The 25,951-nt window shown below is 43.3% G+C and overlaps 1 protein-coding gene across 2 annotated transcripts; it reads left to right on the forward strand.

Annotated features, from left to right (window-relative positions):
- The first annotated feature begins 13,074 nt into the window (after positions 1–13,074).
- Positions 13,075–25,601, forward strand: sdc4 (syndecan 4). 2 transcript variants are annotated; one of them, XM_028003856.1, is made up of 5 exons: positions 13,075–13,348; positions 22,485–22,665; positions 22,743–22,768; positions 22,841–23,036; positions 23,599–25,601. In XM_028003856.1, the coding sequence occupies exons 1-5, from the start codon at positions 13,292–13,294 to the stop codon at positions 23,748–23,750; spliced, it is 612 nt and encodes a 203-aa protein (XP_027859657.1). In that variant the 5' UTR covers positions 13,075–13,291; the 3' UTR covers positions 23,751–25,601. The 2 variants fall into 2 exon arrangements, with proteins under 2 accessions (XP_027859657.1, XP_027859658.1); XM_028003857.1 differs by having other exon boundaries at positions 13,077–13,348; positions 22,488–22,665.
- The last annotated feature ends 350 nt before the right edge of the window (positions 25,602–25,951 follow it).

Below are 25,951 nucleotides of genomic sequence, written 5' to 3' on the forward strand. Positions count from 1 at the left end.
TCTGTTTACATCTGAGCGTCGCCCACCTTCCTCAGATACAGGAAGTGCCTTTACATCCACAGAAGCTGTAAAAACTTTCAACATGCGGACAAAAATAAAGCTAACCACATTTATTTCTTTAAACAAGAAGACGAGAGCGAAGACAGAAAATAACCAGAACAGTCAAAGAAACTAGATAGAAAACGACAGATCAAGTCACATGATTACATATGATGATCAATAAATGATCTAACAGTGTGGCATTCTGCATGTTCCATCAGAAGGTCAGAGGTCACCCCAACAGGTCAGAGGTCAGAGTTGAACTTTCCCGAGTTCCTAAGCTGAGAGCAAAGATGGCAATATTCTGACATTATTCTATTATTACAATTTTTATTTTATATTCTGACATTATTCCCATATCATAAGGACTTTATTCTGGTAATAATGTGACTTTTTTCCTCATATTGACCTTATTCCCTTGCTATTTTCTTGCTTATCGACCTTTTTTATTTTCTTATCCTGGGCTGATACTCCATCGTAATTTCCCGCCTTGTAAACGAAGACCATGTTGCCGCCGTCATGGCAGAGTGGGCTGCTTTCTGAAGAGCGTAAAGTCAAGAGCAAACGGCCAATTGGCTGAAAGGCTACTCGTTGAATTTCTTTTTCTATTTATTGTTTTTTTTCTTCTTGCTTTCGACACATTTTTTATGGTTTGAGTCACAGACTGAGTCAGGCGTTTACAGACAGCAGGGATCGGAGTCTGGTTATCAGTCCGCGCTTCCCGGGACGAGGCGGAGGATTCGACTCCAGGCAGAGAGCAGGAGCATCATGGAAAGTGTGACCCGGCCGGACACGGCCACTGAACTGTGAAGCTCTGGTGGTGACCCTCGCTCGGAGCGGCGCTGGGAAAGAAAAGGCTTCAAACAGAGGGAGGAACAAAGGTGCAATCAGACCGACCGCATTCACGTCAGTGCCTGATGTCTTTATGGGGGGAAAAGTTGTAGACGTTGGAACTGACCTTTAGCCAGGATTCCTAGGTGTTCACCATCACCAACCCTTTTATTACTGCAGAGGAAACCAAATAAAACCGAAGGAAAAACACTACGCCTTCATCTGCAGAGTGTCTCCCGGCTGCAGGGGGAAACATGGGAGGACGGCTGTCGGTCTGAAACAAACCCAGAACACAGAGACGTTGGTCCGGGGGGTCGAGGATGAGGAGCAGAAGAGAAGCTCTGCTCATCACATCAAACTGTATGATGTGATGAAGAAAACATGGCAGAGGTCGTATCATGCTGCGGAGAAAATAAAATAATATCCTGGTCTTAGAAAAAGACAAAGATCGCTGTATTTTGTCTTGGGGTGAAAAAGTCAACGTTGGGTCACATTTATCTGCTGTGAACGTTGCCCAGGTCCTGCCGCCATTTTATTTGTAGAGAGACGAGGCTTTTTCCTTCAACTCGCCCATGCAGCCATGCTGGGTTGGTGTCCTGACCTTTAACCTTTAACCTGCTTCCTGCTCTGATGTTGGGCTGCTTTGGCTTCCCTCCAGCTGATGAAATGTTTTCCTCTCTAAAGAATGATGGACATCAGGTAGTTTTGAGATGACCTTTGACCCCTCCCAGGTTGATGAGCAGCATCAGTTTTTGTCAGGTCTTTGCTGATGTCTTCCCACCCTGGCGTTGGGCTGACCGTTACAGTCACACCTTCCTGCTGACGTTGACGGTCAGTCGATGAATGAGTCTAAATGTCTTGTCTTGTCCTGTGGAAGTGGAACAGACGGACTTTTTTCTAACCTCCCTCTCTGGTGAAAACAATCCTGCAGGTGAATCAGGTCGACGCTCCTCCTGTTTAAATGTTCTGGGACCCAGATATCTGTTGGTGGAAGGAAAACCTCAAGGTTGTTCAGTTAAAGTTTGGGGTTTCCTGCTGAGCTGAGATGAAGAGTTTCCTCTTTGAGCCAGAGAGGCCTGGCTTTTCCACCTGGATCTCAGGTGTTTGCTAATCGGACCTGCAGCTGAAATGTTGACCTTCAGAGAGGAGAGAGGGGCTCCTGATGCACTGAGGAGGGGAAAGATGATCCACTACTGGACCTCGTTAAGGAAAAAATTATTCTTTATGAGACAAAAAGTCATAGGTTTGTTTATGAAGATATTTAAAATCGTTAGGATTTAAAGTCAGATGATCTTTGAAAATGTGGACTTGCATTTTTATGCCATTATTACCTGTTTTAGGACTGTGGGAGGAAGCCGGAGTACCCTGAGAGAACCCAGCAAGAAGCAAGAAGGTCCTGAGTTTAGGAGCTTTGATGGTTTAGAACAAAACCACTAAACATAAAAACATTTGGACCTTCGGTTCTGATGAGCTGCTTCCACTGAGAGTCCAGAATGTTTTCATGGATTGTTTCTTTCTCTGGATGTAACGCACGCGTTTGCAACATCTGGACTGTGGAAACCTTTTGCCAAAACTGTAAAGAGTGAAAAGTTTTCACAGGCCAAGAAAATAAAAACTAGAAACACACAAAATAGGAAAGAGATGTTGGTCATCATAGATCCAAAACTTTTAAAGGATTTTGTACGTTTGCCTGTTTTAAAATAAGATTTAAATGATTAAGCTTAATAAATTTGCTAAAAGCTGATTTTGGTGCAGTAAAATCGACTTTTCAGTAAAAGTTTCTGGATAAATGTCTCAATTACAAATACACAAGAACAATAATTTTACTCTCATTTCAAATAAAGAATCTCCATCTACGTTTATTTACGTTTGTTTAACACGACAACTTAATAAACTTATATCTACTTTGGTAAACTTAATTTGATTAGTTGTAACAAATTAACTATATTTTTTTAATTGGATCAACTGCCAGAAATAACTTTAGATTTTCATACGTTTGATGAAATTTGCATAAAGAGTAAATGTATCTGCAGACCTTCAGTAAGTGGAGGTCAGTAGTGATAAATCCTGTTTGGACCTCCGTGTCTCAGCCGCCCTGTTCATCAGAACCATCAGTCAGAGTCAAACCGGGTCACAGGAAGCTGGACTTCACCCAACCCAGTTACCATTCTGATCCATCCTCCAGTTTTCCCACAATCCCAGTTTAGCTTTGAGGATTTCTCTCCCAGAATATTCCCGCTGCAGCTCTTTCTTCAGTCTTCCACTACTGGAGGACTTCCTGGTTTCTGTCCAATCAGGGGCCAGGGAGCAGAGAGACACGCCCTCTCTCTCCTTCTCTCCTGGTAGATTTGGTTCTGCTTGGTTCTGGAGAAACTGGACCTGGAGGTTCTTGTAAGTTCTCCTCTCTACTGGCAGTGACTGTTGGGGTCGGAAACTCTTTGTGCTGTTTGTCGTCATGGCAACGGGCTCTTTTAGCATGAAATGTTCCAGTTGTGGTTATTTTTCTTGCTTCTGGGTCAGTATCTAGCAGATTGGACGTGTGCTGATGGTTTTCAGGCCTCACCTGTGGACCCCGCCCCCGGGGCCTCTCAGCACGCGGCCCCTGAGTTACCTGCATGCCAACCCTGCTGCTGCTGCTGCTGTTTATTTTCTCTCGGATCCATTTTCTGGCACTCTCTGCCAGAGACAATATTATTCTGGAAACCTGCAGGTATTAACTGTGGCGCTTCAGATGGAGCCGCGGCCCAACAGAAAGGAGACTGTGTGTGAACCGCCGCCGCTAATGAAACGCGCGGAGGAGGGGAGGCTGTGCAGCGGCTATTAATTCCTCCACCCACTCATCCATCCGTCTGTAAATCTATCCATCCCTCCACCCACCGCTCCATCTGTCCGTTCATCCATCTCTCTTTCAGCTCAGGTGATTTCCAGCCGCCTCTCATTCGTCTTCTCCGGCTTTGATTAGGACGTGACGTCCATTTCACGCTCATTTCCTGCGGCCTCTCGCTCCGCTTTTCAAGGCGGCCCTTTCATTGGCGGCTCGGAGCCTCTAAGCACCCTCTTATGCGCTGACCTCTGGGAGGCGGGGTGGTGCCGGGGTCCCTGCGGAGACAAATGGCGCTCAGCAGGACGTAAATGATGATGGATCTGTTCTGGCAGGCCGCAGGCTTCGGTTACGCAGGACGGACCGCGTGCGTCCGCATCCATGCGTCAGGCACACTTAATGACTGGAGCGCAACACCAGGCGCTGTGTTCCCCTCAGGGCTTCTGCTTTTAAAAAAGTTGCTTGAACCAACATGTTTGTGAATCCCAACCAGAGATAAACTACTCAACTCCAGTACTTGAGTAAAAGTATTCATGGTCAGAATGACTGAACTACAAGTAAAGGTTCCTCGGTCAAAGGTTTACATATAAGAAAACATTTTTCCGTCTTATAAGTGAAATAATCTGCCAGTGCTTTTTCATCAATATTAAGAAGTTATTGAATTAAAACAAACTCCCTTGGTCTTATTTCAGATGCACTAAGATATTCACACTAGAAACCCGACAAAAACAACAGAGTAAGATTTTGTGTTTGTGCAGTGATTTCATTTTAGGCAGTAAAATGTTTATTTTCTTCCTTAAAATAAGAATTGAATTGGTGTATGTTGATGTTAGACCCAAATGCAGAGAAGCTCAGGCAGTAAGTAGATTTATAGATTCAATAAAAAAAAAGAAGAAGAAAAATGTACAAAAAGCACGGGAGCCCAGGGAGCCAGAGGAGAACAAAAACCGAAAACAGACAGCAGAGACAAGACGTAACGGGAGGAACAGCAAGGAGAGAGAGCTGAAGAACTGCTGAAGGACTCGCAGAGTGAATGCTGGGAAAAAGGATCTGAGCTGAACATTAAAGAATAACTAAACATAATTAAACTACAGTAACAAGGAATAACTGGACGCAATAAATAATTAAACATCATAAAGTAGAATCACTAACTGACTAAACAAAAACAAGTACGACCTGAAGAAAGATGGAGACTAAGGAAATTCAGAATAATAATGAAAATAAATCTAAATTAACAACCCAGGATCCTGAAAGCATCTTTTAATGTATTTGTCGTTAAATTAAAAATCTGCAGAATATGCCAGTTTATCTGGTTGACCTTTAAAATAATAGTTGAACAACAATATTTAAAGAAGTCCACTAAAATCTGCACATGATCTTAAACTAACCCAGTATTCAGTCAGTTAACCATAGCTTAATTTTTCATGGGGGGGGACGCCGAATTTCATCAGAAAACTGGTAAAAATGATTGTTAAAATGGATCATAACCTGACAGGAACCCAGCTGAAAATGTTCCTGCAGCTGGAAAGCAATCATTTGTGAGCTGATTAACATCTCTGTCAGATGTGATTGAATGAATGTTTTATTGCCTCCACAGTTGCAGCTGAGGCCGTTTCCCCCTAAAGCAGCTCAGTTGGTCCCAGGAAGCAGGCTGAGATGTTTTCATTTCCTCTCAACCTTCACATGAAAACAGGGCAGAAGGGTGGAAGCATTTCTTTTGTCATTTTTGTTTCTTTTGACTCTGTTTACGTCTATTTCCTATCAGTCTTTATCCCCGCTGGTTTTGGATTCCGAAAAACCCAGAAAACCCAACTTGAATCAAAGCCACCTTGGTGGGTTTTCTACAGAACCACACTGTTGCAGCTGCACGGTGTGAAAATGATAACTTCTGACACGCTGCTGCTGCTGCTTTTCATTAGCGCGAGGGAAGCTGAAGGTGTTGCCATCACATCTGATTGAACGAAGCAGAACTGAAGCTGCAAACGTTTAGAGAGTCGTGGCTGACCCCATCTGATCCGGCATCAGAACTTCAGGACCGTCTGGGTTTCTCTGGGGTTTTATTATTAACTGCAGAAACAGCGCCACCGTGTGGAGAACAAAAGATGAACCCAGAAAGATGTTCTGGTGCGTTTCTCCTCTTTCTGTGATCGTTTGATCATTTAAAGGAGTTTTGTAAGATTTTCTCTTATTTCACTGAGGAAAGTGAATTTACTTTAACCTTCAGTCTCTTCTGGCTCCACTGGAAACAGTGGTTCCTCTCCACTGTTGCCACATGCTTGTTCAGGATACAGATCACCTGTTCAGATCAATTATCAATCAGTTAAGTTTATTTGTATGGCACATTTCAACACCAAGGCAGTTCTAAGTGATTTACAAAATAAAAAACACAAAAATAAAAAATCAAGAAGTTTGCAGTTTGTTCCAGAATGATAACATATTAACAGTTTTATAATTTGACAGGATTGTAAATATCTTCCAAAACTTTGTGGAAATATTTCAGTTTGTTACAAGAAAAAGAAACTAAATAATCTTTAAAATGTAGCTTTACATCTGATTGGTTCAGAAAGTTAAAGTTTTGAGATGAAACGTCATCAGCAAACAGTTTGTGGATCAATCCTGCCACCTGCTGGTCACCTTGGGTATGACGGTAGAGGAGATCAGAAACCTGAAACGTTTGCAGCTTTCAGCAGATAAACTAAGAGACCAAACATTAAGGCCAAAATTCAAACATCATTATTTAAACTGACATAAACCGAAGTTCCTCTGCAGCAGCGGATGTTGATGAAATCTGCAGCTCTGCCTCCATCACAGGTTTGGAAACGGGTTTGTTTTATCGCTGATGTCAGGAGGCTTCAAGTTCAGTCCACAGGTTTTAATCACAGCTGCAGAACGATGAGCTGAAATATTGATGAAAAAATAATGAAGAAAAAGCGGCGGAATGCGCTGGAAGTTTAAATTAGTAGAAGTTTTCCAGGGAATGTTTTCATCCCTAGATATGTTACTTCCATCTTAAACTCTTTCAGCTGAGGTCTGTTCCGCTCAGTGACCAGCAGATGGCAGCATTTTCTTTGAAGAAGTCTTTTTTTCAGGATCAAACTTCCAGCTGGTGAACATTTCATATAAAAATCAAGTTTTGACTCTTTCAATTGTTAGAGAAAAACACAAAAATGCATCAAATTTTTATTTAAACGCTTGTTGGGAATAAAAATAACCAGTAATAGACTGGGATGAAAGATGAAAATGATCTCCAGAAGTTCAGTCAATGAATGTTCAGGTGTTGATCTGAACAGCAGGGGGCGCCAAAGAAAACTTTAGATTACATAAAATAAGAACCAGAGTAAACAATCAGGTCAGGTTGTTTAATAAATCACGTTTCTCCTCCCATTCTGGGTTTGAAACATCTTTTTTATGTAGATGTGAATTCAGACACTTTGAGGTTTGATTTCAGCAGATTTGTTAGTTTAGTTTATTAGAAGATGGATAAGAAAACCTTCTCTTTACTGTGATGTTTTTCTTCGTACTGAGGGACTTACCCCTGAGCTGGTGATTCATCTATAATATTATATTTATATTAGTAATAACACACATATATGCACAGAATGCACAGTATTTATGAATAAACATTCCTGCATCGTATTTATTCTTGCTGCCGTTGCTGGCCACATCGGCCTCAGGACAACAGATGCTTTGCCATTTTGTTTTATTTTCAGTTTATTTGTTTTATAGTTATTAATGTATCTGAGCTGTAAGAACTGAGAAAACACAGAATCAGTTATTTTTCATCTTAAATGTTTGCTGGACTCTGAGGTTTGGTGAAGTAGAATTTCACTGATTTAAAATGTAAACTGTTCGATTCAGAGCTTTAAAAGAGTTTCTGGTCAAACTGAGTTTAAACCGAAAAGTTAGATTATTTTTACTCTTGATCTTCTTTCATATGTTTTAAGGTTTCTGCTTCCTGAGGCAGAGAGGAGTCCTGGTTTTATCAGGAGTTTTAATAAAACATGGATGTTATGAACAGAAACGCCTCAGGCTGAAATGCTTCATCATCCATCAGCCAAGTTTATCTGGTTCCTAATTTTTAAAATAATTTCTCCTTTCAGAGTTCAGGCTGCCAGCGTGCGTAACGCCCCGTATGACTGCGGTGGGTCCAGTTGCTGCTTTTTGACACAACATTTCAACCATGTTGGTGACTTTATGCTGCCCATCAGCGCCTGACTTCCTCCACACTCTGCCATGAAGCTTCTCGGTTTGTTTTTCACTTCTGCTTTCTCTGACATCATGAAACTTTTCCTAAATGTCATTAAATGTAAATGCTGGAGACCTTTTCTCTCTTTCACATCAGTTTTTTTTTTACGTCTCTGCATGTAAAACCACAATAAACATCAGATGATTAAGACTCATGCAAATATTAGGGCAGAAATCCCCTCTAAACATTATAGTAGAAGAAAAGCAGATGACCAGATATTAACATAAACCATCAACCAGGGACTTTAGTTGAAAGGGGAACTCTGAGGGGAACTCTGTCAGTTCTGACTACATCCATTAATGTCTCTGACATGTAAACAAAAGTTTCTCCACATCATTTAAAATCTGGATTAAAGATGAGCTGAAAGCAGCTTCAGATGTTCAATAAAAACGTTTGTTTTATTTTTCTGGTCAGTCAGAGTCATATTTATCTTTATGAGATTTTCCTGATTTGCTCTTTTCAGGTTTATTCTGTTGGATTTTGGTCGCAGCAAAGAGATGAAACATGCAGATTCATGCAAAGGTTACAACTAAATATGATAAATAAGAGACTAAACAGTCTTATTTATCCACAAACAGTTAAACTACAGCATGTAACTTTAACAGAAATATGTTTTTTACACATTTGTTTAAACTGTCACCATGTCCTGACAGTGTAAATGAGAAACGGTGAAAAGACTGAGCTGCTCCTCCTCCTTCCTGTGCTCCTGCTGCCATCTGAAGAAATGCAAAACAACCAATCAGAGCCAGGAGGAGGGTCTTAGCGCTGTCAATCAACCTCAAGTATGCAATGCTAATGTGCTAAAACTGTTTGTCTGTCATGATTGGTGGCCATGCTAACTAGCCTGAGCATTCATGGCAGCCTGTGCAGCAAAGAGAAAAGGGAAGGTTGTGAGCAGCACATACAGAAGAGTGATTGACAGCAATAAGCCCCTGCTCCTGGCTCTGATTGGTTGTTTTTGACAGAGCGTTGTATTTCTGTAGATGACAGCAGGTCAGTAGGGAGACCTTTTCTTACAAACCAGACAGTGTTGCTTCCGGTTCTCTCTCCACCAGTTCTTCAGACATTCCTTACAGAAGCTGTGGCTACATGACAGAACAACCGGATCCGTTAAGACGTCCTGACAGACCGGACAGCAGAGATCCTCCTCTGATGTGGAAGCCATTTTGTCTCTGAGTGAAGCTGAAAACACAGAAGGTCCAGTCAGTCACGGCTCCCTCCCTCCTCTACTAACTTCCCTCAACGTGACTCTGAGTGTTCTTGGTCCAACTCACCTCCAGTGTGAGCAGCTTGAAGCAGCAGAGTTGGAGGTTTCCACTTTTCTCTCCTGCAGCTGGACTCACTGAGAGGAAGCTGCTAGTTTGGTCTGAAGGTGAATCTGATCGTCTCTCTGAAAGGAGCAACAACCAGTCGAGTTCCACTTAGAAGTTCAATCCAAAGGTCAATAATAAACTGAGCTGCTGTAGAACCTCCTGAATCTTTATCAGTCGGCTCCCACCTTCACCTCCTTAAAACTAAACGGAATTTGGGTCAAAAATTTTCATTTGGGCTTTTAAAGATTTATCATTTTAAATATATCAGTGAATGTTTCCAGAGGTCGTCAAAGGTCAACCAGCCAATTCATTTATAAAATCAAATAAAATATAATTTCAATCTATTGTGCCACATTTGTGCAACACAAAATGTGTGAAATTACAATTAAGACTTTTATTAAAAAAATAAAAAAATGTTTTCATAGGTGACCAGAGATCAATGCTCCCCTGTCCACATGAACAAACTCAAACAATATTAACAATTATTTACACCAAATTTGTTTCATTTAGTAATATGTGTGTGTGTGTGTGTGTGTGTGTGTGTGTGTGTGTGTAGGGTGGGAGGCAACTTTACTCAGGTTTTTCCATTAAAGTTTCATTTAACCAGGATAAACAACATGAGATCAGGTGTCCTGACACCGGTACGGGCAGATTGAATAAAAACTTAGAGACTGAAAAGAAAAAGATTACAGAGAAAAATAACAAACTGCTGAATCATCAACACAATGTTTGTGTTTCCTGCTTCTCTACTTGGGCTTCATTTCTGTTCAGTAGTCTAAAAATCTCACTTTTCTGCTTTTATATCTTGTGTTTCCTTTAATATCTGATCATCTTTCATTATTTTCTGACAGTGAAACATTGAAACTGGGAAAAGGAGTACTTTCTATGAGCGAGGCCGTGTGTAAGCAACATCCGCAGCAGGTTTAAGTGCCTGATCTGAGCTGATAAGGCCAGCAGGTTTGGCAGGGATGAAACTTCCCTCCTTCCAAAGCAAACAGCACGCCTACAGTCACTTTAACTGCTTAGGGGTTTCCAGCAGCTCTGTGACACTTTCCCTTCATGTTGCTAATATTAGTTTACTCATGAGGAGTTTTCATAGGCAAACAGCTCGGAGCACGCGCAGGTACGGCCGTTGGGTTTTCCCCGCTTCATAATCTTCTTATCTGAACTCGTTTCCTTCTCATCATGGATGAAATGAAACAGCAAACAGGAAAATCCCCACCTTGTGTCCCAGCTGTCAAAAATAATAGAAACACTGATTCCAATCATTTTCTGAAGATAAGCAGTTATTATTGCAGGCTGTCCCCTGAGACTGAGGCTCTCCTTTCTTTTTTCCATTCATTCCTGAGCTTTGCTGCATCTTTCAGGCCGCTGCTGCCGGTCCGTCCCATGATGAACTCACACCTGGGGGCGAGTCGGCCTACGCCTTCAGACTGTGGGAGGAAACATCCACTCAGGAAAACGTGGAAACTCCACACAAAAAGCCTCCAGGTGAGGTTTGGATCCAGAATCCGCTTCATGTGTGAATTTGTGGATCCAGTTTTAGGGTTTAATTGGCATTTAGCAGCGAAAACTCGCTGCTAAATGCGAGATGAAAGAAAGTGATGAAAGAATAAAATACAAAAACCTCTAAAGGTTTCTATAAATAAGCAAATCTAAGCCAGGCAGAATTCACACATTAACATTCTGCTGTATTTCAAAGGATACAGAAAATATCTATGATTAGTCTGCATATGGGCAATTTGTTATGATTACTGAATAGTTCAAATATACTTAAAATATATTTTAGATGGTGAAAATATTATTTAATTACAGTAGATGGAACAAAAAATAAATGCTAAAGCAGCAACTGATGAATAGGATGATAATAAGGATGTGAGAGAAAAATATATAATAAAATGTTTGGTATGTTGGCTTTAATGTGAAAAAACTGAACTAAATAAAACAGCAGCAGGTTTTAAAGCTGATTTTGTCAAATAATTTCTATTTTCTCTGAAAAAGAACATATTTACTGCAAATTAGAATATACGTCCCAATGAGTCAGATTAGTTTTTGAAAATAACCTTTAAGCAGGTAATTTCATTAAACCCACATTTCGGGTTTTAAAAAGAGTTTCTTTATTGGTTTGATGTATTATTTCAATTTTAAATTATGTAGAAAATCATCATAATTCAAATAAAGGCATCTGTGTGTAATTAATCTATGTAAAGTGTTTCAGTTCCTCAAATAAATTTACTTTACAATAATAATCTGATTAACTGAATGGGTTAACTCAGCCTCAGAGGAAAATGCTAATCTTTCCACAAAAAAAAAATTAATAAAAATATGTTGGAAAGTTTGATTTCCACATTTGTTGGTTATACATAATTAATGTCTAAATTTTGTTTTGATTTAGTAATTGTTCATAAAATCTATTTACCTCAGAACAACAAAGTTCCAGTTTGGTCTTGATAGAGAAACTGTTTTTTTTTTTTAGGTAACTAATATGATTTATTAAAGTGAAAACAGAGACCACTCATCAGAAAAGAAAAGGATGCAGACAGGAAAATGAAATAAATTACGCTCTAGTGATGAGAAAGTGAAAGAGTAGAAAGGCGGAAGAAGATGTCGTCACCCTGAGTTTCCATGAAGCAGCGGAGAGAAAAACCCGTCGGTTGCTTCAGCTTTCCCTGGAACAGACAGAAAACACTTTAATGGCGCCTTCATGACTGATTTACTCAGAGAAATTCAATCTGCGTTCTCTTATCATTCATGTAGTTATTTCTGTTTGGAGGAAAGTGAAAGTGGTCCGTAACACCCTGAGTTAGATAAGATAACCTGTGGGGTCGGTTGTTTTAAAGGTTTGTATTGTTATTAACGGTCATAAAAACAGATACTGACTGAGACAGAAAAATACAGAGAAAGAAAGCAGCTCCACTTAAAAAAAAAAAGATGTTTCAATGCTAAAGGAACATAAACTGCTTCCTGTGTTACCAAACTCCAGATGTGTGAGTGGCTCCACGGCATTACATTTTCTCAAACAACAGATTCTGGACTAGTTACTTTATTATTATGACACTTTCTAAATAGGTAAAAATATAAATACTGTGTTATTTCACATACATCATTACAACATTGCACTATAAACAGTGGGAACTACTTTAAAAACTTTATCAGTCTGGTTTTCAGGTAAACAAAGTAGTTTATTCATACACATGGCAACACTGTTTGTTTTACATGATTCTCTATAAACGCAAAACCACGGAATAAAGATCTGTGGTACATATACACATATTTAAGGCAAATCTGAACCTAACTTTTGGTGAATGTTTAATTTTGAATTTAAATCTACGTTTAATACTCACGATTTAAGCAGCCAAAGAGTTTTTAATTCAGAATTTTTATCAGAAGCTGCAGTAAACCAACACATTGTCAGTCCTGATTTAAAGGAACCATTGGGTTCTGAACATTTTTTTTGCCCATCTGAGGAGCAGAGAAACTAAATGCTGCTTCTTTACCTTTTCTGCTGGTTCAGAAAGCACTGGGTTCTGAGCTGGATTAGTTCTTGTGCGGCCCATATCGTTAAAAAAGTGCTGACACAACTCAAATAAAGATATCCTCTTCAATATGGCGGCTGCGTTGACGTATGACTGCTAAAAGAAACAAGCAGAACCCAGGCTGCCTTCCCCCACCAACATGGCGGAGTATTTTTGGTTTTTTTTGTTGTTGTTGCTGAGGGGCGGAGTCAACCTGTTGGATTACCGAAAGTTTCGTAACGTCACGGATTTTGATTGGCTACGTCACTCCATGTGAAGGGACGAGCCGGCGTGTGAGCCCCAGTAGAGATCCAGCGGTCAGCGGAGACAGACATAGTAGAAAACAAACGGTTAAAGCGACAAACAGCGGAGCAGACGGAACCTTTTCTGGACTAAAGTTGGACCCAGGAGCAGTGAAGACTCACCAGTCCGAACCCGCAGCCGGTAGAAGGTGTTAAAAATCCGCGCCGCGCAGTTTTATCCTCCTGTTTCTGATCCAAACAAGCTGCGAAGTGAGAGGACAGCCATGATTTTCCCCCTGTGCCTCGTGTTGATGCTGTCCGCCTCCGTCCTCTCAGAGTCGGTGAGTCCATCCAGGCCCACTGCTTTCTGTGCTTGGTTTAACGGGTCCAGCTGTGACTTTGGTTGATTTGTTTCTGGTTTGTTGTAAAACTGCGGGTTTTCAGGCTCGGACTCCCACAGCCTGCTCCTATTATCCCAGATGGGGCCCAGATCGGGAAGGGGGTGGGGGGCGGCTCCAGAACCAGAACCGCTCAGTTGTAACCCAGATAACGTTTCATCTAGTATCCAACCTAATCTAACTTCATAGATGTCTATCTTAGTTTAAATGTTGAGGAGAAACTTGAACAACCCGGAGGTTAGAGCAAGTTTTCCCTCCTCCTCCAAACATTTGGGAAGAGTTAAACAGGGACTTCCTGTGTTCCCAGATCCAAAAGGTTGACTTAATCTCTAAAGAATTTGTGTGCTGCGGGTTTGGAAGAACCAGACTCCCTCCCTGGACTTTTTGGTGTCGATTTGGGCTTTTCCATGATGTTTGCTGATCCAGCAGCTCTCAGTTCAAAACCTCTAATTTCCAAACAGGTTTTCCCATAAAAAAAAAAATAAAAAAAAACCCAAATCAACAATTATCCAGACTTTTCTTTCAACTTTGGCTGCATTTTCAAACTCCAAAAAGAAATGTCACAATGTTCTGCTGTCTGTCGTAAACAGCATTTTGTTAATAATTCCTCAGCTCAGTCTGTAAAGATTAACAAACGGTTTGTTGGTCAGATTCAGGCTCAGACGAGCTGATCCCGCTCCTACTCATGTTTAAACATTAATTATCCTTCAGTAAGAGAAGACATTTGTAAGAAAAGACTAAAATTCCCAAGATTACACCGATGCTGGATGAGTCTAGTGTGGTAGACAATCATCCATGTCCATGTGTCATGCTGTGGGCTTGCAAATTAACACAGAAATTACTTAATCTAGATTGGGTCAGACGCACCCTGACGGGATCAATCTGCCCCAATCTAATCGACCCAGTGAGTCATTCTGGTGTAGACGTTGGGCTCATGGAAGTGGAAATCCTGGGTATTTTGGACGGGAGTGGATTTCTTTGATTGGTCAACTGTTGAGGCAGGTACAGGTTTCGCCAGCAACCTGTGGCAACTTCTATAAAGTTCCTGGTTCGGGTTCCCTTTGGGTCGTAGTACAACCGCCATCTCTTGGTTCTGACCAGCTGTTGGAGGTTTTAGTTATATTCTTGTTCCTCGGTTTAGTCATGTGACCTTGTTGTTTACGAGCAGGAACAGCTGATTGGTCATGTGATTTGGTTGGTTTCTGTTGATTTCTCCTGGATTTAGTAAATAAAACTGTGACTTTAATTGTTTTTTGTGTGTGTTTTATCTGAGTGATAATTCTGGGTGGAGGTGGAGGAGTGGTGCTGCGGGCCACCCACAGTCCTCTCCTCCTCCCAGCTTCTCTGAACCAATGGAGGGAAATGGCAGTAATGGCAGGTTTAGCGGCGTGCCTGCTGGGTTTTCACCCTCCTGTGTTCAATCATCGGAAAGCTGGCAGGAATTTCTAAGATGATCTGATCCACCTCGTTTTTACAGTCTGCGATATTCCTCACCTCCTCCTCTTTCTTTTCTTCCTTCATGCTGGAATGTGACCTCTGGTGATCTTGACCGGCCCTCTGGGGGATTTTACACACTTGGAGGGATCTCAATAGGGCCTCGGGGTCTTTTCACAGGGGACGCTCCTTTCTAGCCGGGCCTGGTGTGGAAACACCTACAGCTTTCCCACCGAAACGTTTTCCCTCATCCCGTTTCTCCTGCTCTGTAAGCGACGCTCCAGGCTGTTGCCTCCTCGGCCCGTCGCTCCATCTGTCTTCCCTCTTTTCCCGGCTCTTTGAAAAGCCTTCCCTCCGCCTCCCTCTCACTCGCCGCCTTTTCATCTCCTGCTGAGGTCATCGTTGGTATGTGGCTTCGGCGTTCCTCTCTAATCGATAACAATGTTCTCTCACCTGACAAAAGAACATGCTCTGAATGCAAGCAGAGCCATGGGAATGATCGGAATGTGTTTGAGGATTAAGTTGGATTTCTAATCCACTGGAAACCAAACAGGAAGTTTTTTTAATCGAAGGATCCAACCTTTGTTTGTTTCGGTTTAGTCTGGAGAGATGGAGCCAAACGCATCCGGCTGTTCCAGCTTTCCGGCCTCGTCAGCCTGAATGTTTTCTGCTCCTGTTGGGATACAAGTTGGAACGGGTCCTTCCTGAGCAGGATGGGGGTGGGAGACGGGAAAGCACCCGAGGATCTGAGGAAAATTATCCTGCCTTTAAATAAAGAGGTTATTGTCACATGTGAGAGTAAAGGAGAGCGAACTTCCTGTAGCTCGTTGAGGCATGACGCTCCGTTTTGATCTCAAATTGGTTTTAATTGGCTCTATTAATGCAGATTAAAGGCTGTTAATCAGTGGAGTTAATCCAGCAACCCTCGGCTTGTTGGCTCCTTTCTGGTGGATCTTGTAGGAATGTGGCTGGTTTGGCATTTAGCCTCTCGGATCATTTGCAAGAGAATGAGGCAGGATTTTTAAAGGAAGTTTTTCTTTTTTGTCTCCTTTGCATGACGGGGCGCTGTGAAAGCCGCCGCGTTGAAAGGACGAAGGGAAGGAGGGGAGCGTGATAAATAGTATGACTAGGATGTAATAATGGTTCCTGCTTTGCTGTCCGCTGGTCTATAAAATCCTTTTGGGCCCAGGAATGTTGGCACGGAGAGAGGAGCTTTTTGTCCTGCCTGGCTGTGCTGGCGGGCCGCCGAACCCGACCTCCCTCCACCCGGTCCGACCGCTGCATACTCTGGCAGCGCCGACGGGAACTATACGGGAGCATTTAGCCTTAAACCCTCCGTATCACTTTCATCCCTCTTCTTTCTTTCAAAGAACTGTAATTATAGTCCTTCCATGAATCCTGCAGGATCTCTGGACAGAACCAGGATCTCTGGACAGAACCAGGATCTCTGGACAGAACCAGGATCTCTGGACAGAACCAGGAACTCTGGAGACTAGGGACATTTTCTGTAGTGGTTGGACTGGATTAAAGTTTTTAATCAAGTTAATTATAGAGTTATTATCGCAATTTAATTAAACTGTATATCAACAAAAAACATTATTGAATAACTGGCCACATGAGCACAAACACACATTTCTTGTTTTTAATCTGTTATTCAGGTTATTCCACCATCAAATACATTTTTTAAAGCAAATCCTTTAGAGATGTGGGCTGTTTATGCCGACGGCAGCCTTGAGGACGTCTGTGTTGCTGAAACATGTTTAGCATTGAGATGCTGTTTTAGCCTTGAACAGCTTTGCTGATAAGCTAACTCCTGTTAGCTTATCACTTTTCCAGTGTCTTCATCAGATTGTTTTTGGAAGCAGAAATTAATCCTGGCTGGAGCATCTTCGTTGTCCAGCGCTGTTAGCCGTTTGTGCTTCGGGTTTACTGGCGGACCGGAAACTCGTAAAGACATTAATACAGTTCAGTTTCCTCTCTTCGTCTCTGAAAGGTTATATGTGTAAACTAGAAAACATTTGGGTAAGATTCACCTCCCGATTCCAGTTTCCAAAGACGTGTTTCCAGTCTGATTTGGAGAAACTCTGAATGGTTCATCGGTTAAATTAAACATTTTAAAATAAATGTTACATTCAAAGAAAAAAAATTTACGCATAAAAATGTAATGATTCATCTAAATTAACAGGTTTGGGTGACGGCCCTTATCTTCTATAAAGCCAACAGAAAACTTCTGAAATATCCTTTTTCTAAAAGTTAGAAAAAGAAATACACGATATTTCAGCCAAAAAGCTTAAAGTTGGGATGGAAGCTCATGTTTTTCCGCCATGTTTAGATTAAATTTCATCGAAGCAGCTTCCATAAATCATGAGCAGAACAGCTGATATGGGAACCTACATCACTGGGAGATGTTAATATATTTTATTTATAATAGCCCTTTATATATTGAAATCTCTACAAGTTAAATGATTTGCAACTCCATTCTGCTTCGTTTGTCCCGGGACGCTGAATGGGACTCAGTCGGCATCCATCAGCAGAACTGACCAGTAATCTCCTTCCTCCTCTGGATTTGATCCTCCTGGATCCTGTGAGGTTTTGCTCAGCTGAAATTTGACCTCCTGCTCTGCAGAAACGTCATTTTTTTACTCGTGGTTTTGGATTTGTTTGCCTGGCTGTGGTTCTGCTTGACGTTTTATTGTTTACCGGCGTGTTTGGCTGTGGAAGCAAACTAACGCAGGTTCTGCTGGTTTTCGCAGCTGTTGCTGTGGAGCTCGGAGGAATTTTCCTCGGTAAATGAGAGCAAATCAAATTAGTTAGTGTCTCGGTGAATGCCCTCACACAGATCGGAGTGTTTCTGACGGGATCTGCAGAACTCGGCTGCAGGTTCTCGGCCTGTTTCTGTGATCAGCCGAGTGTCGGCGTGTAATTTTCCAGAAAGTTCTGAGTCGGTCGGGACTCTGAGACTGTTTTCTTGCCGGATCTGCAGGCTGACGTTGGTTCTCGGAGCGTCGGTTTGCTTTGGCTCCTCCAGAGCCGAGACAGGAATGTGGTGGCTGACTGAGCAGCCGAGACCTCGACTGGCGAGCCGGCCCACATCCAGGCACATTCCTGAGTCAGAACACACACAGACACACACACACACACACACACACAGAGCGACAGTCAGCATAAAGCACCAGCGGACCAGCCGTGCCTCCAGGCCTGATATTTCTGTGTTTGTTTCAGGGTCAGATATCAGAATATAAACGATACGCTGCAGATTCCTTCTGATCAGAACCAGAACCGACTGCAGCAGGCTTTGGTCCAGCCATGCGTTCATGTTCTGATTCTAAATGTTCTGTATTTTCCCTCAGCAGCACAAATCAGAACCCATCTTCTCTGAATCAGAGGTACTGCCTCTAACTGGGCCGTTCCTCGGCTTCCTGCTGGAAGTCAAAGCTCTTATTGTGTCCATCCGTCGCGTCTTCTCGTCTCCTGGGACTTTTGTTTGACACTGAATGGATTTGATGTTTCCTGATGCACCTTTAGTGCTGCAGCTGCATCTTTCATCCAATAAAAGCTCTTCAGCGTGGTTGTCTTCATCCGGTTCTGCCTGGAGGAGAAACGTTGGATGTGACGGATGGATTACTGCAGGAACGACCCGGTATTGTCTGGTTATTGTGGCGCGACAGTCTCATCGCTGGCAGGAAGTGTCCAATAAAAGCTGCGTCGATAAGATCAGTAGCTCCCTCAGGAGGATCCTCATCAGAACCCCATTAGACCCATTAAGCCCAGAACCTCCGCTTCCCATTGAGTCTGTCGCCATGAAACAGGAAGTCTGGGAGAAAACTGGAGCTTCTGCTTCTTCTCAGAAATAACTGCATCAACACTTGGTGATGGAGTTACTTCTGGACCAAACGACCTGAAAGTCCAACTGATTAGAACCAGCTAAAAGTACCAGAAGGAGTTGTAGGAAGACTGGGCTCGATGTTCTGCTCCAGACTGAAACCGCATCCTTAAAGGCCCGACTGGACGTTGGGGGTCATGCGCCTCCGGGTTGGGAAAACGGCCGGATGTAGCGACCGCCTGCCGTTTCCACGGCTCTGTGTGAATGGAGCAGATGCTCCTCTCCGGGTCGGCAGATGGAGGGATTGTTTTCAGTTGGACCCGGTTGGCTCACTCATTGACATGCTGGAGGCATGTCCACATCTTTGTTCCCTGTCACGGATTGGATCCGGGTCCAAACTGGGTTGTTCTGGAACGTGGGTGGCCCAGGAGGGAGGTGATAATTAGTCTTAAGCTGCTGAATGATTCGTGTTTGAAAAGTTTTCTCATAAATAAACCTGAAGATGAAGTTTTTGTCCAGGAACATACCGAAATATCCCATAAACTTTCTACAATAGTTGGACTGAAATGCAGTCAAACTTCGTCTTTTGTCTGATGATCGGTTTAATCGACAGCATTCCCAACCACATTCCAGCGGAAGGAAAACTCCAGCATGTCGGCCGTTTCTTCGTCTGACTGTTGGAAGTTTCTGCTCCTTCCTCCGCCATGCCTGTCGTTTGGATCCCTGGCGATTCACGTAATGAACTCTGAGTCACATGATCGGCGAGACCAAACAAGCTCTGCAATTAAGAAGCTTTAGTCGAACAAAGAGCAGCTCTGTTTGGCAGAAACGGTCCGGTTGGTGGGAGTTCATCCGGGTCGGAATGATGATGATGGTCTGGGTTGCAGGTCCGTTCAGAGTGAGAAATAACAGATTTTAACTCTGGATCCCTTCTTAGTTTCCCCAATCCTGTTTGTCGGGTCCATCTGGATGCAAGGTTCTGGTTTGGCTCGGCTCCACATCCGCCTACGGGTCACATGCTGCTCATTACAGTCGGAACCGAAGGCGGACGGCCGCTGATGTTTCTGTCAGTAAACATCGTCTCTCTGCGGCACATGGTGTCGTTTATTCCCGCTTCTCCATAATGTTTGGACCGCAGCCGGCCCGGCTTTGTGTTCCTGTTCTGGAGCGCCAACACATTTGGTTCCAATCTGCCTGTTGAGGTTGGTTGTGGTGGCGTTTCCAGGGCAACAGCCATGTTTGGTTAGCCATCCACGCAGCTTCGGTTTCATCTCCTGAGCCGTGGGTCGGGCCAGGTGGAGCCCGGTATTTATAGCGCCGTCCATTAAAGTTGCTGATCTTATTGTTTACGGGCTTTGTTTGTGGATTCTGTTGGGTTTCATGTTCTGTGGATCGACTCGGTGCTGCCGAGGCCAAACGTGTCTCTGGACCTCACTGGGCTTATTTTTGTCACAGACTCGCCCCGGTTCTGGTCTCCTCTTGCGTAACGGATCCCGTCTTCCCGCCCTGGGTCCGACTGGGATGATCCTCGGCTTGCCGCTCTGACTCCAGTTTCATAACTGCAGGGGGTTAAAGGTCAGGGGCCGCCAGGTTGAGGAGCTGTTATGGTAAACATTAACATGGTGACGATTCCAGCCAGTTGAGCCAGTTTAACTAACTGGGCCAGAACCTAATGCACTGGAACATGAAGTCTTGCTCGACCCCTTGAGCTTCAGCCTAAATGCGCAGAACTAAAAGCAAAATGAGTTCAGCCCAACTTCCTGAGTTATTCGCAGCATTGATCTGTCGTTCATTACTGGAAATGAAGCCAAACCGGATGAACCATTAAAGATCCTCAGTTTCAACCAGTTACTGATTAACAGGCTGCAGCCAAATCAACCTGCCTGAGCGTCTGCAGGTCGGATCCAGGGAACCTTCCCTCATTAACGCAGAAAACTGTTTTTATTTGGGTCTAAAAATGCAGTTTTAAAAATCAGCAGGTAGATCGTTTACAGAACAGTTTTGTCAAACATTTATTTCTAAATGTTTTCATTAACTGATGAATCGGACTGGACCCTGGATTCAAGAGGTCAAAGTTACCCGAATGAAAACGCAAAGACAGCAAACAGAACTGCTGTGCACGTCTTCACCCCCTTCAGAATAAGAGCATGAGTATAAAACTGTTCTCATCATTATTCAACTGAAAGTTTAGAAAACAGCCAAGTAAATTAGTGTTTTATATTTTGTGGTAAAAACTGAAATTGTCGGTAGAAATGCTGAGCTGAAAATGAGCTCTGTTAAATTACTTAGTAAAGTTCCTCTAGATGGCATTTGTTGTGAATTGGTGCTTTAGAAATGAACTGATTTGAAATGTCAGTCATTTTCTTCTTTTCTTTCCACTTTTCCTGGAGCCAAATCCAGTAGTAAACTGGAATAGCTCCACGTTCTTCCAGTAGCCGGAACAAGCAAACCTTTGTTCTTTACTTAGTTCTGCTGGTTTTAGTTCTGGTTGCAGAGTCGGGATAAATATTTACTCACAAACCCAAAATGTTTCCAGTTAAATCCGGCTGAAATATGCCAGTCGGAAAGGTTTATCATTTTAAAAGGAAGCAGTCTTCAGGGCCTTTAAACCTGCTGGAAACCGCAGCGTGAAGAGAAGCAGGCCTGAGGGATCGCCATGGAAACCTGACTCAGCCCGGTCCAAGGAATGGGATTCCTGTAACGTAACTCAGCAGGCATGTTGCAGCCCGACTCGGGATGAGGAAACGCAGAGCCACGAGTCACCGCTTTCTTACGTCTGAGGCAGAACCGCCTGCAGGGGCGGAAACGGGTCTCTGAGCCAACGGCACTTCCAGAACTTCCTGAAAACATTCCCAATCAGGGTGAAGGTACCACGAGAGGAAAATGGCTGCTCCGGTGTGAAGACGGAGTCGGCTCCAGAGCCGTGTTCATCGACATGTCGCTGCAGAACTCACATGGAAGCGATTACCAGAACCATGACGTCGGCGCTGCTGGCCCAGCCCGTGGGGATGTGGTGTTTGTGGTTGACTTTTATTCCGAGAAATTCCACTTTATATATATATAAAAACTGAAAAAGCTCAAAGTTTCATTCCTGTTTCAGTTAAATCTGCTCTCGGGTTCAGTTCCCTTAACTGGTTCGAACTGACTTACTAAACCACAGCAGTCGGGAATTATCCGTTCAGCGGACTCGTTTGGTTCTGTTGATACCAGCGCCGGTCGGTTTGAAGTCAGAACCAGGAAGAAGTGAAAGCAGGAGTGGCGTTGTCCTGAGAAGCTCTGCAGCTGTGAGGAATGAGTCTCTGAGGAAAACGTCTGGAACAAGGAAACCTGTTGAAGTTTGGCTGCAAGTTAGCACTGCATGTTTTCCTGTTTTCCAGTTGAGAATTCCCAGTTTACAGATTTAAAACCACTGAGAGGATTTTTCTCCCGCTGATGAAAAATATTCAGAATGAAGTTTTTCATCTCTGCTTCCTTCCTCTGGGAGCTGAACCGTTTCCTGCTTTGAGCCTTTAGCAGCTGGTTGGGAATTCCTGTTGTCATTATTACACACACACACACACACACACACACACACACACACACAGCTTCAACCTTAAAGCTGATTAACTGTGTGTGTGTGTGTGTGTGTTCGTTAATCAGGCTGATGGAGGTGTGTGTCTGCAGTCAGTGGGATCCTGAAATGTGATTAAAGTGCCGTCCGGTCCGGTCCGGTCCGGTCCGGTCGGTGATGATTCCTGGATCTGGATGTGTAAAGATTCCCGGGAATTCTGGATCTGTAGTTTTGGAAATGAAATCCTTCCTGAACCGTCCGTTGTGTCCCAGCAGGTCAGGGAGACGGAGACATGGATGCCCATGAGCACCACGCAGACGGTTGCCATGTCGACGGACGGCGGCGACCTGGAGGCATCGGGAGACTCTTCGAACGGCTCCGACTTTGGTTTCATAGACGATGAAGACGACGATTATTACGATGAAGACGACGTGTCCGGATCCGGAGAAGGAGGTCGGTTCTGGTTCTTAAAAACGAAACGTTCTTTAAGTTTTGCTTGGATCTAAAACATTTTTTTTCATTCTCTTTAGAAACCGAGTCCAGACCTTCAGCTAAGGTGAGAACGGTTCTGAATGCAGGTTCTGTGAGGTTCTGGAACGAGTTCTGACCCGGTTGTTTTCCCCTGCAGCCCGACTTTGATAACAGGATCCCTGACCTGCCGGACCCGGCGCGACCAAAAGACAGCGAGATTGACCTGGTGAAGAACAGAAACGAGATTCCTCCGCTGGGCAGCGAACCCGAAACCAAGGAGGAGAACCCGTCCAACGTCCTGATGTCCCAGGCCAAAGGGGACAGCATCTTCAACAAGACGGAGGTCCTGGCAGGTCGGTACCGGCTCGCCGACCCGCTGGCACTCAGCTCAGTTTTGCCCATTTTACACCCCTAAATGAATCTTTCCAGATAAATCCTTATTTTATTCTGCTGTTTTGTAAAATTAAACAATCTGTGTTGAAGTTTGGTCATCGGCTGTTTATACGTTTATACTCATGCTCTTATTTTGAAGTCTGTTTTACGCATCATGTCCTGATTTCTCGCCTCACACTCTGACTGTTTTATTCCCCAATAATTTTATTCAAAACAGACATAATGGAGCAAAAATACTTTAGAACATTTAAATCATTTTAAATTAAATTGGTTTTAGCGTTTAAATCAATGGTGTCTAAACTTTTTCCCAGTTTTTTAGGTTTTGTCAACAAAAAACAAATCTGTGAATCATTTAAGATCCAGATCATCAAAGTGATTCAAACTGTTGCAGAATTAAAGGGAAAACCAGGAATTTTGTGTTTTAGGGCCAGACTTTGCACACCGCTGATGTAAAGTCTATTTTAGGGAGTCTTGTGTTTGATTAAATGAAATAAAATGTGTGTTTTTGTTTGTCCGCTGCAGCTGTGATCGCGGGCTGCGCCGTCTTCCTCATGTTCGCCGTGCTCCTCATCCTCCTGCTCATCTACCGCATGAAGAAGAAGGACGAAGGCAGCTACGACCTGGGGAAGAAACCCATCTATAAGAAGGCCCCCACCACAGAGATCTACGCGTAGGCCCCGCCCCCAGCCCCGCCTCCTTCCTCCCTGACCTCACATACACACAAACACACACACCTCAGCCGTAAAAACCCGACGGGCCGACCGGCGGCCCTGCAGTGCCTCTTCTTCATCACCTCGTGTTTCTTCAGCGGCGTGGCGTTGGATGAATCCCCGACGCCTCGACCGATTGACTGACTCCGCCTCCTGATGCGTACGAATCTCACTGACCAATCAGAGGCTGAGTTTCCTGGCAGGTTGGAGCTTTTCCGCTGCGGTACGCCGTGTTTCCCGGATCAAGTTGAGAGGAAAAAAACAACAGAATGAACTTTTCCTGCTAAACACTAACAGATGTTATTTATTCACTCGTCTTCCTCAGTCTGCAGTTTCTGTCTCCTTTCTTTTTTTGTGATGGAAAAGTTTTTCAGACTGCTTTTATTTTGAAAAGGCGTGTAGCCGTTAGCTTTGCTGTTAGAGATCACAATCATGTTAATATTTTTAATTTATCTGCTGGAGTCCCAGAGGCAGGCCTGCTTTTGTTTCTGCTCTCTTCTGTAGAAGATTTTTAATTAAAATGAGCTTCCGATTCCTCGGGTCCGTTTCCCTTCCTGCCCGATGATCCGGCGCGAACGACCCGGGTCATGGCGGGAAAACGCAGAGCGCCTCCGCTGCTGGGAAGGAGTGAAAATCCTCAGGATGTTTAGGAATGATCACCGCCGTGCCTCCAGTTTGGGACAAACGTTTAGCAGAAATTAATTTTCTGAGGAGTTTCCATGGTTACACCCCGACTCGCGTGACTCGAATCCCCCTTTCATTCACAAATCCGATGGGTGGAAGGTGAAAATCCTCCGTTTTCTCCACATCCTGGAGGTTCTGGAAAACCTTTCCGTCTCGTTTTGGTTCTGTTGTTTTTTTCCGTCAGGGCTTTCCTCGATAAGCTACACCGACCGTTTTCTCCAGTCAGCCTGAGACTCCATGAGCAAATCTGAAGCAGAAATATTCATTTCTTCAATGCAGCTGGTGTTTCTCTGGCGGAGACGGCCGGACCCAGACTGATCCGACCTGTAAATAGTCCTTCAGTAAAACGTATCTGACGGTTGGTACTTTGGCCGCTTCCTGGCAGCAGAAATATCTACCAAATATTTAAATGCCAAATAGTTTGTGTTTCCCACGGTAACGCTCATGTGATCGACTGTAAATGTAAAGTTGTTTTTTTTATACTAACTCTCATCCTCCTCGTTTGTTTTTCTGCTTTAGATCAATTTCCCTTTTTGTATTAATTTAACTGTCAAATAATTTTATTGCCTTCCTTCAGGTTTGGGTGTCTGGCCCTTTAAGCTGTTGTACATGTGATTCTCAAAGTTTTATACACACTAGTTTGATTTTCAGAGTCCTAGTTTTGAAACGATTTATTTTGTAAGAATTTCTTTTATCTTTTAGACATTTTTTTGCTTTCATATTTATGTTTTATGCTGTTTTTATGTGTAGAAGGAGAAATCATGTGGTTCATCTCGATATTCAGGGGATGTTGAGCCGCGTTGACGGCAGCAGACCTGGGCCTGACCTTCTTTTATTTTTCCGTTTTTTGTTTCTGGAACAAAACGCCGTGGGCGAGTCCAGGAGGTTCTGCAGGAGCGAGCCGACCTCGACGCCTGGCGGCGCCGGGTGGCGGAGCTCTGAGATTAGGAGTTGGGAAAAATAAAAATGTCCGTCGTTCCCAGGTCTGGGCGGTCGGCGTGGAGAGAAAGTTCTGCTGCTTAATGTCAAACACCAGTGGAGCGAAGAAGCCAATGAATCATTGGTTTCTACATGCAGGTTCTGATTTATTATTGGAAATAAAGTTATTTTTATGCACATTAACAGATTAAACCCGTCTCTGTCTTCTGTCTGGCTCTGATTCATCTTGACCTCCAGATTCAGATTTCTAGACTAAATATGATGAAGGTCGCAGAAAGATGAAGCTAAACTAAAACAAAAAGTCCAGCCTTGAACTTTTTCTAGGAATTATTTAAATATCTGCTTATTAAAGAATCAACGTTTTGCTTCTCTAGAGAACGCTGGATTATTCCCAAGAAGGAAATTTCCCAGAATCCTGCTGATATTCCCAGCAGATTCGTCTCGATGCATTTTGCAAAAAAAAATCTGTTCATAAATTCATTATAAATGAACTTAACACGATTCGGTTCATTGTTAAAATGAAACTCAACAGAATGATGCCA

This window comes from Xiphophorus couchianus, chromosome 20 (genome assembly GCF_001444195.1).
Source record: "Xiphophorus couchianus chromosome 20, X_couchianus-1.0, whole genome shotgun sequence".
In the NCBI taxonomy this organism is placed as follows: Eukaryota; Metazoa; Chordata; class Actinopteri; order Cyprinodontiformes; family Poeciliidae; genus Xiphophorus; species Xiphophorus couchianus.